Source organism: Pangasianodon hypophthalmus, chromosome 4, assembly GCF_027358585.1.
Source record: "Pangasianodon hypophthalmus isolate fPanHyp1 chromosome 4, fPanHyp1.pri, whole genome shotgun sequence".
NCBI classification, from domain to species: domain Eukaryota; kingdom Metazoa; phylum Chordata; class Actinopteri; order Siluriformes; family Pangasiidae; genus Pangasianodon; species Pangasianodon hypophthalmus.
In genome coordinates, this window is record NC_069713.1 from 22,004,697 (window position 1) to 22,020,571 (window position 15,875).

The 15,875-nt window shown below is 38.0% G+C and overlaps 1 protein-coding gene across 1 annotated transcript; it reads right to left on the bottom strand.

Moving 5' to 3' along the window:
* Positions 1 to 57: 57 nt before the first annotated feature.
* LOC113539989 (oxygen-regulated protein 1) lies at positions 58 to 15,571 on the bottom strand. The gene is made up of 4 exons (XM_053233168.1): positions 14,950 to 15,571; positions 12,898 to 13,562; positions 10,037 to 10,187; positions 58 to 6,801 (listed from the first exon to the last, which is right to left on the bottom strand). The coding sequence occupies exons 2-4, from the start codon at positions 13,540 to 13,542 to the stop codon at positions 1,283 to 1,285; spliced, it is 6,315 nt and encodes a 2,104-aa protein (XP_053089143.1). The 5' UTR covers positions 13,543 to 13,562; positions 14,950 to 15,571; the 3' UTR covers positions 58 to 1,282.
* Positions 15,572 to 15,875: the final 304 nt, after the last annotated feature.

Below are 15,875 nucleotides of genomic sequence, written 5' to 3' on the forward strand. Positions count from 1 at the left end.
TGATGAGTGATGGGCAAGTGGGGGTAATATTGGAAAAGTGAACAGAAACGTCAGAGGTATGTTGGTACAAAAAAGACTGAGTCCATTTTATTTTGAAAGAAGTGAAGGAATGATTCACAGAGCCTAAGGCAGCAGAGGCCTCAGACTGATGAGGGAGTTTATGAGTTTATTTACAGTATAGCAAAATGTGCTATCTATCAGTATCACTGCAGAAGAAATTAGAAGTTTCATGCTGCCATCTAGCGGTACAAATTTCTAGGACAGACAAGAATAAACATTGAAACTTTAATTAAACATACTTATACTACAGCTGAGAGAAAGAAAGTCAGCCGCCATTGACCTTACACCATTGAATTTAGACTTTGGAAGAAGTGTTTTTGGTGTCTTTTTCCAACTTCCTCCACAGTATTTTATTGCAGGGTATATCTCAGGATATATGAACATATAGACTTTATTGATTAGAAAATACAGTATTTTGCAAACACATCAACCAAGTCTCCAACAGTGTCTAACCAAAAACTAGTAAATGCAGTATATACACTGAATGTACACAAATTAATTAAATGAATATTAAGCCAATATCAAATGGTGTGTTTTAACACAGTATTCTCACAACTGGCATTAATAGTCTGTATAAATATAATTAGCAGTTATTGTTGTTATTGTTATAGTTTTCTGCTATTGTTATTGTTTTATATCATCCACATATGGGTCTCATTTTGGGAGCTAGAGCTAATGTCTGTGACATTTTGTATTTTGTCAAAATGAGATTACCATAATGCACAGGGCAGCATTCACGTTGCCAAACAAGCATTTCTTTACCCTGCCTCAGACAAAGATGATGCAGTCATGATGTAAACAAACACGCTCATGTTACATCTCTTTAGCATCACCAACAAGTCACTGGGCAAATTTCCATAAGGAAGACATATAAAACATAAATTTTTTTTCCATGTATTGAATTAATTACAATTCCTTTTTTTTTCATTAAAAAAGGTATGAACACAAGCACTGAACAACTGACAGTTCGGCATTATGATGAGAGATTAGGCACTAAATTATTCATGTTCTGTCACCTTAAGTGCTAATCAGTAACCAACAGATGTGCTTCATAAATCAAGGTGGTGCACATGATCATTTTCAGCACCTCCAGGAACTGTTGCCTTTCAAAAACCATTATGCTAACAAGGAACGTAAGGCAGCTTAGGTCATCATGAATATTGGAGTTTGTTATATATTCGAGTATTACTACTGCAGCAATGTGGATTGCTAAATATATAGTTTACAGTATGGGGCAGTGTTGCCCACAAAATACAAACAGTGCGTCAAGGGCATCAGGTTCTGCAGATTGCTTTATTACACCTATTTGTGCGGTCTGTCCTTTGACTGGCTGGGTAACCACAGTAGGTATTGTAGCTTCTGTCAGTGGGTGCACCTTATTATCTGCTTTCTTTAAGACTGGTGGGCTGAAGGCAGGTAGAAAGCTGTTTCTTTCAGCCATGGTTTTATGTATCTGTGTTGCAGGGGCCACTTTAACTTCCCTTTTTTCTTCTGGTTCCAGATCTGAGTCACTTGCATTTGGAAGGTTGAAATAAGTAAACTTTGATCCTGATGACCCAGGCCACTTCTCGAGCTTAGTGGAAGGCAGAGTCCCATGAAGAGAGTCTTCCTGCCCAGAATGTTGCTCACGGTCAACTGATATGGTTTTGTTGTTTTTCCCTTTTCGGTGCCCTTCCTGGAGTTCTGGAGAGGATTCACAAATTTGTTTCTCTGCAAGTGACCAGTTCCCTGTGTCACTAAGATTAGCATCTCCAGATCCCACCTGTTCATTCAGGGTGATGCAATCAGTTGGCGCATTAAAGATATCAGATGCATTTGTGGCACTGAAGTATGATAAGTCAGTCATTACTCGAGTGCGAGCTTCATGGTAGGAGGCCAGACTAGATACATTGGCTCTTCCAGGACCTTCTCTTTGCTTGGCATTCAAGGCAGATGGGGATCTTATATTATCTGCACCTACACTACTTGAATTACCTCTTCCATAGAGCCTCTCAATGGTTCTCCTGACAAAACCCTTGGCAATGGCTAACCGACTTGCGTCATCCTCCCCACTGGATGTCTCTTGTGACCAGTTTCCCCCACTGTCTGTGGATTCTTGCTGGGAATCAGACAGATCAGAATTTGGACTATGTACATGTCTCTGCCCATTCTGGGTTCTAGTTTGGCTCTTAGCAAGAAACATATCCCTGATGAACTTCACTCTGGTAGCCTGAACGCTTCTTTCTGACTCTTGTGCTAAAGAGCTGCTTTGGGAATCATAGCTAAATGCTAACGAAGATGAGTGGGATTGTGAGGTTGTGTCTGTGAGCTTACCTGTTAAAGAAATATTATTTACGTTACCTGGGTCTGATACCTCAGTATGATCCACAAATCTGTGCACAGACTTCCCAGGTTTACTGCTAGGCCTTTGTGCACATGTTTCCAGGTTACTGATGAGCTCTGCTATTGAACTATGCTTATTTTTAGCCTGTGCTGTCTTAATCTCACACACTACAGCCTCTTTGGGGCTACATTCCTTTTGATTATCAATATTTTCTTGTTGAACTGTGTAGCATTCTGGTACCTCCACAACCACCTGCTGCTCCTCAGAATAAATCTTCTCTGTTTGCTGTCCTGTCTCATGTTCTAGACAAACAGCAAGCAAAGTAGTTTGCATTTCAGGTTGTCCAGTGTTGTTCTTCACACTCTCTGTTTTACTGGATAACTGCATGTGTGCTTGACTCACCATTCCTTCACTTTGCCATTTTGCTTGGGGCTCAATCATGGAATATTTCTGTTGTAAACCACTTGCCAGATTTATTTGAAGATGTTCTTTATCACTGACCTGATCTTCAGAAAAGTTCATATGTTCTTCTTCACAGCTATCTTCTTCTAAGCTGGATTTCGCCTCTTCAGAGGTGGTCAGGCCTTCTTTACTCTTACTTGACTCTGATGATTTGTGGTCCACTTCAGTAATTCTACCATTATCCATTTCACTTGCATCCATCAGGTCTTTCGATTCCTCCAGTTCTTCATTGCTGTTTAGTGGCGGAGAATATTTAGGATCAGTCTCCATAATGTAATCTTCCTCTACACTGTCATCCTTAGATATAATTCTTCCTTGGGTCACTCTACTCTGTTCACACACTGCTCTGTCTTTGATCTCTTTCATATTTATTTCCTGCTTTGAATATATTTCCTGTTTCCCTTTATGTCTTATATCTTTCTCCTCAGTTCTTTGTTGCTCTTCTTCCAAGATGTTTTCACAGATGTTAGAGCGTAGTACGTAGTCAGCCTGTTGTATTCTCTCTGTGGGACAGGAATTTCTTTCCTGTTCATGAGTTACCACTTTGATTTCTTTTTCAGTGCCAAGCAATGAATTTGCCATAAATACCTCTGAATTGCTGTGTGCATAAACTGCTTTTTCAAGGACAAATTTAACATATGTGTTTATATCTTCAAACACACGGTCAGGAAACCTGATTGTTTCTTCCCTTAACCCTGATTCTGTATATCTATTTACCTTTTTCTCAGGGAGTGACTCACACAGCTCTTCTAATCTCTCACCCTGATTGCCTCTGACGCTCTCCTTTTCTTGGGTGTGGAGAGCTGCCAACTCTTCTCTAACTCTGTCTGGAACACCTAGTTCTTCCATGAGCCCTTGAATTACCTCCTCCTCAGAGCTTGACACACTGTAAGAACCACCCCACTCTGGTGTGATACTGGAACTAATGGATGTATTGCTCAGTTGTTGGAAACCTTTCCAGCTCTGCAGCAATTGATTAGATGCTGATTTCTGCAGAGCATTTAAGCTGGCTCTCAGCTGCTCTGCATCCTCAATAGCTGCCACCTCCTTAAGAGACTGAAGCATAAGCAAAGCCTCTGAGCAACTCAGACTGTTCTCTCCTTGGCAGAACGCATTCAGGTTCTTGAGACCATCCCTCAAAGTCATGACTGAAAGGAATGCTAGGAGCACTCGTGATGAGGAACCAAAAGTAGAGGCCAAGTGTGAGGAAAAGTCCGGCATGCTATTGGATTTCTCCAAACAGGACCGCTGCTTGTGCTGTGCTGCTTCACGGAGTGAATTAATGGAATGGCAGAGCTCATCTAGAATGTGCCTCATATCAGGCCTTACTGCCATTTTGACTGTGTATGATTTTTCTGTTGGGAAAACTGGCATTTCTTTCTCTGAAAGTGGACTTAAAGATCTACATTTATCATTTTCACATGACCCTACTAATCCCTGTGTGATTGTAGATTTAGATACTTTGATCATACCTGAATGTCCAGGCTTTTTGTAAAATGTTGCATTCATAGAAAGGCCTGTTTTCTCCACACGTTGATTGCTGAATAGTGATGCCTTCGACAAAGTGTTGTTTTTGGGTATTTGGTCTATGGAGTGTTGGCTGGACAGAGTCTTTTCTGAAGAAGGATCTCTAGTTAGAGATGTTGGTTTCACATGGTTGTTTGCACATCCGAATGCGTTACCCAAGGACTCATCTGTGTTATTATCTTTTTTCACATAGTGGGGAAGTTGCTTTATTTCTTGTTTTGAAGATAAGTTTTCACATGTGGCTAAATTATTATCTATAATAGTATAACTAGTCATTTGTGCATCATTTAAAGACATATTTCTTGACAATTGCGTGTTTTCTTGTGAAACATTATGGGCACTTTTGCTAAATGAATTTTCATTAGGTGATGAATTATCTTCTGAAGACATTCTTTTCCAGTGATTATTTCTCAGAGGGAGAGTCATTGGTAGAGGCATGTTCACTGAACTGTTACTTTGTGATGACTTTGTGTCTCCTTTCAGTGTGTTGATTTGGGATAGGGATGAACTTTCTTGGGCAGAACCTCTGGGCAATATGATTCTTTTTGAGGAGGAACTGAACTGCTCTTTCCTTGACAAGTTTGGCATGTTTCTGGGACTACTATCTAGTGGAATAGGAGGTGTTAAATTCTTCTTTGATGCCAGTCTAGCACCTGGAGTCTCACAAGTTATCTTTAACTCCTGTGAAGACTTAGGTGGTGGCACCTGTTCCTGGTCAGGAGGTGGTTCTGTTTCACTCTTCTGTAGCCAGAGTTCTACATGTTCATTTAAGACTGGGGAAGAGTAATGCACGGTAGGAATGGAGTTGCTTTCTTTAAACTCTTGTGTCTCTTGCTCCTCTGTCTCTTGCTCTTCTTGCATTGATGTTTGCCGTGTTAGGGTACATTTATTGGTTGACACATTAAGTAAATGTTTATTCTGTGAGGTAAAACTTTCACTTAGTTTCCCCTGGTATATGTCTGCTGTGGCAGGATTCTTGTCATTGGTACAGTGGTCTTTTGCGGAAAATTCATTTGGACTTTGAATTTGCATGTGAAAAGTCTTGTGTAATGTGGAAGAAACACTTTTATGACTAATAGGTAGATTTGTTCTTTTACCTTTTAATAATTTCTTGACAGATTTGGCTCTGTACTGTTCAGTCACACCTCGCAAAACTCCAGCTTGGTTAAAGATAGCAGCTCTTATTTTCTTTATCTCTTTCAGAATGTCAATTTTGTTATCGTTTCTCCTATATTCATGATTGGCAATATGGAAAATATGACTCTTTTTCACAATAACTCTTACTTTCTTTCTTTTCTTGCTAGTATCTGCTATTGAGATCATTCTAGGAGCTGATGTTTTAAAAGATTCAGTTAGAGGAGTATGCATTTTTGACTTTTTGTTTTTGATCTCTGGAGGGTTATTTTGTTCACATGATGTTTGGAGCGCCAGTGAAGGGAAGAATGTTTCCTGTCTTTGGAGAGACCTATAAACAGTGGCGGGTCTGGGCTCAGAATCAAAGTCTTTACTAGAAGAGGGAACCATGTCAAGGGGTGCAGAAAGTACAGTATCGCATGTGCATATCCCCTGATCATAGAATTGTGTATTGGCAAGGAAACTCTTCTGACAAATCTGCTGCTCATAGATGTGAAGCACTGTCTCCTGCCCACTGTCCTGTATTTGCAGATTCTCTGCAGATTTATACGAACTAGCCTGCAATTGTGAGGTGCCTGTGCTACGAGGTTTAGGTACTGGGCGTTTATTGCACTGCCTTACCAGGTGGTGCTCCTGCTCACTGCTTGCCTTTTCCCTAGAGGTGTCCAATCTTTGCACAGTATCATGGCTCTCGGTTTCAACAGATATTTGTTTTTGTTCTTGAAGTGGCTGCAGGGTCTCTTTTATTCTGATGCTTTCCTCTGCCCTACCTTCCATCATCTCTTTATACAGTGCCTGAAGACATTCATTAGTAGAGACATTGCTATATTCTTCAGGACACCTTTGGATTGCTGAGGCATCAGTGTCAACATCAGAGGCAATCTTGTCAGCTAAAGCTACACCCAGATCAGAATATGAATCCAAGCCACATTTCATTTGACTTGTAACACTTTGCCGACTGAGTGTCGTTGTCCAATGAACAGTTTCCTCCTCTTTAATAGTCAAGCGCACCTTCATCTCTACAGTCATGCTGCCATCTTGATTGACTCGAAAAGATTTCTCAATGTCATCATCAGTGGGCATGCAAATGTATTCATTAGTGTCACCATCCATGCAGGTGACTGTATCCGTCCCTGCAACAGAATCCAGTAGTTGACCAGTCTCCATTTCTACAGAACCAGTGGGGTCATATGCACTTTCTGCAAAACCGTTGTGTAACTGATTTACAATGTAACGCTCTGAAGATGGTGAGAAAGGCCGAGATTTGGTGCTGCTAGTCACAGATTTCTTTTTTCCTTTAGAAGTAAATCATGATTAATTGGATTATCATAAACAAAGCAGCAGAAGAAACAAACAGGACAGTATTTTACCAGACATCACAGACATGGAAGAAGTAGATGTAACAGGAAGATATCAGGCCAGACCACCACGAAAGCATTAAAAGGAAGAAAAAGGGAAGAAACTGGGATTAGAACCAGCAATGATGTGAGAGAGTTATGATGCATGTTGCAAGATATAGGTCAAGCTGGTTATTACTGCAGATACCAATGCCTCAGCACTTCTCAGATAATCTCAGCCACAGACCATCACCTATTTTAACTGCAGTACAATTTATAGTTGCATTCAATTTGCAGTACATTTTTCTTTGCTTTAATGCTTGGTTGTATTAGAGCAAATAATTTTGGATTGATATCTCACATTGCTCACACAAAATGTGTCTTGTTCAATACAGTGGATAGAAAAAGTCTACAGATGCTTGTTAAAATGAACAGGTTTTTGTGATGAAATAGAAATGTTTTAGGAAAAAAAGAAGAAAAAGAAAAATAGTACAATAACCTGGTTAAATAAGTGTGTACACCCTTTAACTAATACTTTGTTAAAGCACCTTTCGCTTGTTTGGGTAAGAGTCTATCAACTTAGCATGTCTTGATTTGGCAATTTTATTGCACTCTTTCTTGCAGAATTGCTCCAGTTCTATCAAATTGTGAGGGAATCTCCTGTGCACAGCCCTCTTAAAGTCATTCCACAGGTTTTCAATAGACTTTAGACTAGGGCTCTGACTGGGCCATTCCCCAACATTGATCTTCTTCTGAAGCCATTCCTCTATTGACTTGGATTTGTGTCATTATTCTCCTAGAAGATGAATTTTTTCTTCATCTTCAGCTGTGTAACAGAGGCCTGCAGGTTTTGTGCCAAAATAGATTTGATATACAGTCATGGGAAAAAGAAAGTACACCCACCTTCAATTCTAGGTTTTTATTTATCAGGACCTAAATAACAATTGTGTGGTCCTCAAAAACTTCTATAAACAAACAAATAACCTCAGGTGACAACAAAAAACACAACAGATTTCAATAGTTATTAAACCAACATTCAGAAACCAGGCAGAAAAAAAATAAGTACACCCTTCCAACTTCCACAATCATTAAGAGAGTAATTAGCAGTCAAGGCTTACTAATGAAATGCACAAGATTAGGTAATCATCAAGAAGTGTGACTACCTCTATAAAAGCATAACTTTTGGTAGTTTGGTGTTCTGGAGCACTCATGTGTGTGTCTACATCATGCCAAGAAGAAAGGACATCAGCCATGACCTCAGAGAAGCAACTGTTGCTGCTCATCAATCTGGGAAGGGTTATAAGCCGTCTCCAAACAACTTTAAATTCACCAATCTGCAGTGATTAGGATTGTTTACAAATGAAGAGCCTTCAAGACACTTGCCAATCTTCCCAGAAGTGGGGGGTCCCAGCAAGTTCAGCCCAAGGTCAGACCATTTAATACTCAGAGATATAAAGAAAATCCCAAGAGCTACATCTTGTGACATACAGGCCTCTGTAAGCACATTAAATGTCTATTTTCATGACAGTACAATCAGAAAAAGACTGAATGGCTGAATGGCTTTCAAAATTGCATCTGAACAAACCACAAAATTTCTGGAACAATATCCTTTGGATTGAGCTCAAAGTGAAGATGTTTGGTTATCATGCACAGCTCCATGTTTGTCAAAAACCAAATGCAACATATCACCACAAACATCTCATACCAACTATTAAGCCTGGAGGTGGAGGTGTGATGATTTGGGCTTGTTTTGCAGCCAAAGCACCTGGGAAACCCACAGTCACTGAGAGAATGATGAACTCCACTTTATACCAGAATATTCTTGAGACAAATTTGAGGCCATCTGTCCAACAGCTTAAGCTGGGCTGAAATTGGGTCATGCAAGAGGACAGTGAGTCCAAGCACACCAGCAAATTGACATTTGAATGGCTAAAGAATAAAAAAAATGGAGGAGTGGGAATGGCCAAGTCAAATTACAGACCTCAACCCCATTGAGATTCTGTGGTGGGCTTTTAAGAGAGCTGTGAATAAACAAATACCCTCAAACATCAATGAACTCAAGTAATGTGGTAAGAAAGAGTGGGCTAATATTTCTCCAAAATGATGTTTACTTCAAGTTATTGTTGCTAAAGGTTGTTCTACATGTTACTGAATTATAGGGTGTACTTATTTTTTCCTGCCTGGTTTCTAAATGTTGGTTTACTTTTTGGGAAAAATGACTACATATTGAAATTTGTGATTTTTTGTTATTTTTGTGTTATTTGTTTGTTTATAGAAGCTGTTGAGGACCCCACAATTGTTGTTTAGGCCCTGACGAGTAAAAACATAGAATTGAAGGTGGGTATATTTTCTTTTTCCCATGACTGTATCCATGCTTCCCTATATCTTGACTAGAGCCCCAGTACGAGCTGAAGAAAAGCAACCCCATAGCACGATGCTGCCACCACCATGCTTCACCATGGGTATAAGTGTTCTTTGGATGATAATTTTTTTTTTTTTGCACCAAAGATATCTTTTGAAATAATGCCCAAAAAGTTCTACCTTGGTTTTATCAGAGCATAACACATTTTGCCACATGGTTTATGGTGATTTAGTTGGGCTTGGATTGTTGTCACATACAGGGAGTGACCAGTACTTGAACAATATTTCTGCAGCTCTTTAATGATGCTGTAGGTCTCTTGGCAGTTTTACTGATAAGTTTTTATCTTGTCTTTCATCTTGTCTTCTTGTCTTTTTGCCTGTTCTTAGTAATGCCTCTTTTTCTCCACTAGTTGACAATGGCCTTCACAGTGGTCCATAGTACATCTAATGTTTTGGAAATTCTTTTGTACCCTTCTCCTGATCAATAATTTTTGACAATGAGATCCCATACATGCTTTGTAAGCTCTTTGTGCATCATGGCTTCAGCAGTGGAAAGAAAACAAGAAGATGCCAAGAAAATCCTACAGAAACAGCTGTTTATTCACATTAAAGGTGGAAAAAGGTCTGATGTGATTAATCTTGGTTTCATTTTTACATCACGAAAACCTGCTATTTTTACAGGGGTGTGTAGACTTTTTACATCCACTGTATATAGAACTTCTGCCACACAAAATTAAAAGAATGCATACCACAGCAGTGGATAGTGATAGAAACTGCTGAAATATTCTGGCTCTATTCACTATTTGAAGTGGATAAAGAATGGTAGACTTACTGGTCACAGGATGCAGCCTTCCTACACTTTTTGCTGGCAGCCAAGTTGGAGCAAAGGGCTTTTGAACATCATAGTTTCCTTTTCTGAAAGGCTCACGACCAGCAGCTACCAATACACCCAAACACAAGATCAGAGCAGGAAGTCCATCCACCTGTAATACAGAAAAACATATTTTCATGATTAAATATGTAACTATGCACCTAAGTGCCATGCCAATTACACGCTGCACACTAGGTAAAACAAATTATAAAACTAACATCAAGCAGAATTATCTATAATGTCAATGTTCTATTAATATTTCCACAGTGCTACCAATAATTATCAAGATATTTAAAGTGAATTAAAACTCATTAATTAAATATGTTGTGTTTTTACATGTTATGCGACTAAAATGTAGTTCAGCATTGTTTCCTTCACATGGCTAGTGTCCACTGACATATTTTGGCCACAATTCCAATTGCTAATGTGATTAAATTTGAGGTAATAAGGAATAAAATTTCCAGTAGTATTCAGTGGTTAGATGTCTTGACTACAGAGTATTCAAGCCATTCCCACTCTGTCCCAGGCTTTGTCCCAGGATGCAGACCAGCATAATAGGATGAAATGGTAAAGAAGCTTAATGCTGCAAGGTGATGGGTCGTCTTTAACCATGTTATTTATGCTCATAGCAACTATAGACAAGCCCATAATGTGTGAAAACATCATCATACATCATTGTGGTTACATGGCCAAATCTTCCAGAAAAATCAATAAGCATATTTAATAACCTAAAATCCCATGAAATTTCCCCCATTTATTGGCTTTTTTCACCGTGGCCTTAAGTTTTTTTTTTAGGAAAGCAACAGTTAAACAGTTTAGTCTACATTGCACTTTTGGTTCTGGATGTTATATTTAACATAATGTATTAAACTAAATTACAGTAATTAACTTCTTAGGAAATGTATTCAAGCACTAAATGCTTGGACTTTTACACTGTACATTGATACATTGTAAATAATTCCTAAGAAAATAAAAATATAACAGAAAAATTGTTTGATAAACGGTAATCTGATCAGTAAACGTTAACCATTTTAAACAAAAGGATACAAACACACAATACTATTGTAAGAGCATTTAACAAATGAAAAATGGGGAGACAACAAGCGCACAAAAGCTTTAATAATGTAAAAGAAACATACCAAATACATTTGAGAAAACAAATGAATATATACGACCATGAAACCAACAAAAACATGTGACGGACCTAAACACAAAGCAGAAATATATACACAAGCATTAACTAGACACAGGTGATAAGGATAACAGTGAGGAAAGGAGGACAGAAAGGAGGTAGAGAAAACTAAACTAAAACTAAACTGAAGCACATGGAATCAGAACTCTGGGGAAACAGAGCATTGAGGACATGCCATGGTAGATGTGTTCATTTATATACTAGCATTACACCCTTCTCCATCAAAGTCAAAATTTGCCAACAATTTTTGGCTTCATAGCAGACTGCTTCTTGTTCATCTATTTCCTCAAGCCTGGTTCACTTGTCAGGGTTAATGTAGAAAATGCATCTGCTGAATTATTTAAAAAAATTCTATATTAGAACAATGAAGGCAAAAACACATTTTTACATAGATATTTATATGTTTACACTTTGACACTGATATATAGAGTATAGTCGATTAATCAATCTAAATCATTATTACCTGCATAAATATGAGAAAGTGTGTAATTAGCTCAGAAAGAGACAGTTCAGAAAATGTAAAAAATCCAGATTATGGCACTACTGCTGAAAATATCTCCATCAACTTCCACAAGTATACGAAACGGGATAGTGCTTTGGAAGGATTGAAAAAGTGACATAGTTGTTTTCATGTCACAATATGATTTTTTTTCTTCTCTAACTAAAGCAAGACAAGTAGTATTATTTGTCAGTGGGTTTAATCAGGTGTGTCTCCAGCACTAGTTAGACAAAATTGTGAGCTAACAGGCTAACTTAACCAGGTAGCACTCAGTCCCCAAAAACAATGTTATAGTAGTTACTTTAGATAGTGTTAGCGAACTAAGTAACTTAGGCAGAAAGAAGAAAAAATTATTCCAAACAAGGTAAAATCAGAAAACACCAACCTGTCATGAGAAGGTATTTTCTGGCTGGCAGAGCTTGTATTCACCAATCCAAAACAACCCACATGTGCTTGACTGTATCCATGAATGCGTACAGAGATCGAAGCACCTGAAGACTTAAGGGCGCCTTCCCATGGCATTTATTGATGTATTTAATTTATAGTCAACTTACTAATTATTTTTTTTAAATAAAAATAATTACTAATTACTGTAATGCACATTTTATGATTCCCAAGAGTTTTACAATGTTTCTTAAAAATTAGACAGGTTTGATAAATAAAAGTAATACATATTTGTCTGTAAGTCTTTTTTGATTGTTGTTTATTTAAATGATCAATAAAAACATTAAAATTGCTAGATAAAGAATTTCATTATCAGTTACTGATAATTGCTGTTAAATGATATTTGTTAATTGAACTGAAATGAATTTGTTGATTGTTTAACCAATTGTTAAAACAATTTCTTTACAAAACTACCTTCATAGTGTATTTAGGTTTTGTCTTTTCATTTTATAACGAAGCACAGAAACATTAATGTAAACCTTCACAGCACAGTTGGCATTCCTTCACAGATTAGAAAACACCCTGTTTCATCAGTAACTCCTAGCAACTGTAGATCACTTGCTAAACTGAACTTCAGGTGACAAAATAAGGTGAAAAGAATGAAAAAGAATGAAAAAAAAAAACCCTCAAGCCTAAAAACTTCAAAAGGGGAAAAAAAAAACGATGAAACATTGAGTGAGTTCTCACCCTCCTTCCATCTGGTGTGTGTAACCTGCGCACAGGGAAGCACATGACTTCAGATATATGATCAAGCAGTGCCTCAAACGAATGTGTGGTCCTCTTCTGCAGCAAAAATGTATGCTTGACTTCTGGATCTCCATTGCGGAAAACCACCAGCCGCTTTGGGGTGTGCAGTAAGGCAGCATGCTCTTTTCTTCTTGTATTGCGTGGGCCAGGACTCCGTCTCTCTCTCAGGCGCCTGTTGCTGACAGGGCTGGCATGGTACCATGGTGGTGGTTTGCGCCGTGCTTGCTCCAAGTCGATGGGCTTGACAGTGCGTTTATCCGAGCAGATGTACGAATGGCCGTGGTGAAGCTGAGCAAGAGAACGGACTGCTGTCTGGCCACGTGGTGTTGTAATAGTGCGGACTCCAAACGGCAGTGGAACACGCTTGGACAGGTTGTCTAACAATGCCTCAAAGGTCTTGAAGGTGCGGTTGTTGATGACCACAGGCAAACCACTAAACTGGGCATCTCCGCTTTTATAGAAACACACACGCCTTGAGGCAAAAGGCTCACTCATGTATGGCTGGCGTGATGGTACCAAGGTATGACCAGTGCCAGGAGACTGTTCCTGTAGTGCAGCCTTCTGCAATGCTGAAGTGTCATTCATAATCTCACTGTAAATGTGGCCTATGAGGGGAGAACGAGAGAGAGATACAAATACAAAAAGCAGAACTGAGTGCACAGAATAAATATGACAGCATAGAAGTGGCATTGTTCCTGCTGATACTCAGATGATAAAACTTGATCTCACGTGCTGGAAAGTCCTAGGATTAAGTCAGTCAAGCTTATTCAAGTCCAAAATCACTCTGATGGTGTCCTTCACAACCATTTAACAAACGACAGCCCTTTCACATAAGAAGAGTATCCACCCCTCTTCCAAAAATGGGAAAAATATTGGAGACTATGCAATGATTGTCAAAAGCATGGATAAATAGTAGAGAATTGCTTAGAGGTCTAAGCAGTATATAATAACGCATTGGCACTAGACAATAGTAGGAAAGAATTCCACAGTGAATTGTCAACAACAATCGTTAAGTCTGTGAAAGAAAGTCATACTGTGCCATCTCTAATTTCTATGACTGAATTCAGAATGCATCAGACTACTGAATATCTCTTTATCGCATTAGCAGTAATCAACATCCAGGAGGCAAACACAAGAACATGCACAGTAGCTTAATCTTATTTACTATATGAACAATTTATTGCTGTTTTTTCATGACATCTTGTAGGTAAAAATGTCTATCCAATAGTCTATTCGAGAGTTATAGTAAAACCTTCAATATAAACATCACAACATCTTATCGGTGGCCATGTCATTCTCTCTGAAAAGGCCATGCGCTTAAGCTATTCATATTCTACAAATTCAGCTGACTAAAGTATTTGTAAGAGTAATGAGAAATGCTACCTAACAACTATTTAATACTACCAAATACTTAAAAAATAGTCTTCAGAACCACAAAACAATATGAATCAGAACCACACTGCAGCTAAAGCAACAGTAAAGTAACTTAAACAAAGGAAAGCAAAATGATCTATCTTGATGTAAATTGTTATGTGCTTTGCATTTAAATGAGACAAAAACTGACCACTGTATTACTGTATTAAAAATTAATTTTTCTTTTGGTTTGTTTTCTTTCTTGAGTACTAACAGTTGTAATAAGCTTTCAGATAACCAACAAAGGAAATAAAACAAAAATAGATATTGATAGAGAACACTAACAGTTATAAGTATTATACTATATTTATAAATATTTTAAATATTTCTGTTTAGAGACTACAAATCTTTGGTAAAGGTTATAATATATGTCATATAAAATTAACCATTCTTCACCTATATTTGTTTCACCTGTTTTTAAATTTACCCAATAAAAAAACATTAGAAAACTAGATATACACACAGCAATAGGAAGGTTAATATTCTATAAACTCTGTAAACAAGTGCTCAGAAAAGCCAGCAGACTAATATGATATAACTTTCAATTAATAAAACTGAAAAAAGGATTTCCACACTTACCAAGTTTCCCATATTGAGCTGAAAGGTGTTTAACTGCTCTCTCATGTTGGTCGGTGGAGTGCAGCTGGTCGATGGAGACTGAGAGTTATTTTGGGCAATGGCTTCACCATTAATTTGCTTAATCTTTGCTCACTGCTAATCCCAGTTACATGGAGGAGAAAACACATCACAGAAGAGTGTGTGTATGTGTTTGTGGGTGTTTACATAGGAGCGTGTATCTTTGTGCCCAAGTAAGGAAAGAGTTCCCAAGAAATAGGAGTTAAAAATCACAATTTTATCTCCTACGCAATTTAACTATTTACACTGCCAGTGCCCATTGTCAGGTCACGAAGTACATTCCTCACTTTCGTAACTACTTACCTTTCCCGTTAGCTTCATTGTAGTTTCCGAATAAATCAAAGTAGTTACTGAATAATATGAGCTAAGATAGATAACTGAACAATACACTGGGACTAGGAGTGTGTGTGGCCCATATATAAATGACTCAGATTACATTTAAAATATGTTTAAAATGTTATGTGCAATTGGCAGAATTACATAAGTACAATATTTGGTAAATATAACACTCCAATATTTGCTCCTGTCACACTGACCCAACTCTGTGTTTCTATGTTTTAACTACAGATGGCCACTGGTTCTGTACTTAATCTCATTTGTATGCTTTAAAAGGATAACCCCAGCACTCTGTGTGTGTGTCTACAAGAGTGAGAGAGATGGCAAATAAGATTGATAACCATACTGATCAGAATATTTGATATTGCACAAGGTGTACATTAATTTACTTTGTCAATCATTAAAGAAACTGAAAAGAGACAGATAGAGAAAAAATGAAGGCTGAATAATTAAATTCACAAATTAAGGCAGAGCAATTTAAACATTTCGCAGGTTTAAGATACATTCTTCCAACATTGGTGATACAAATGTGC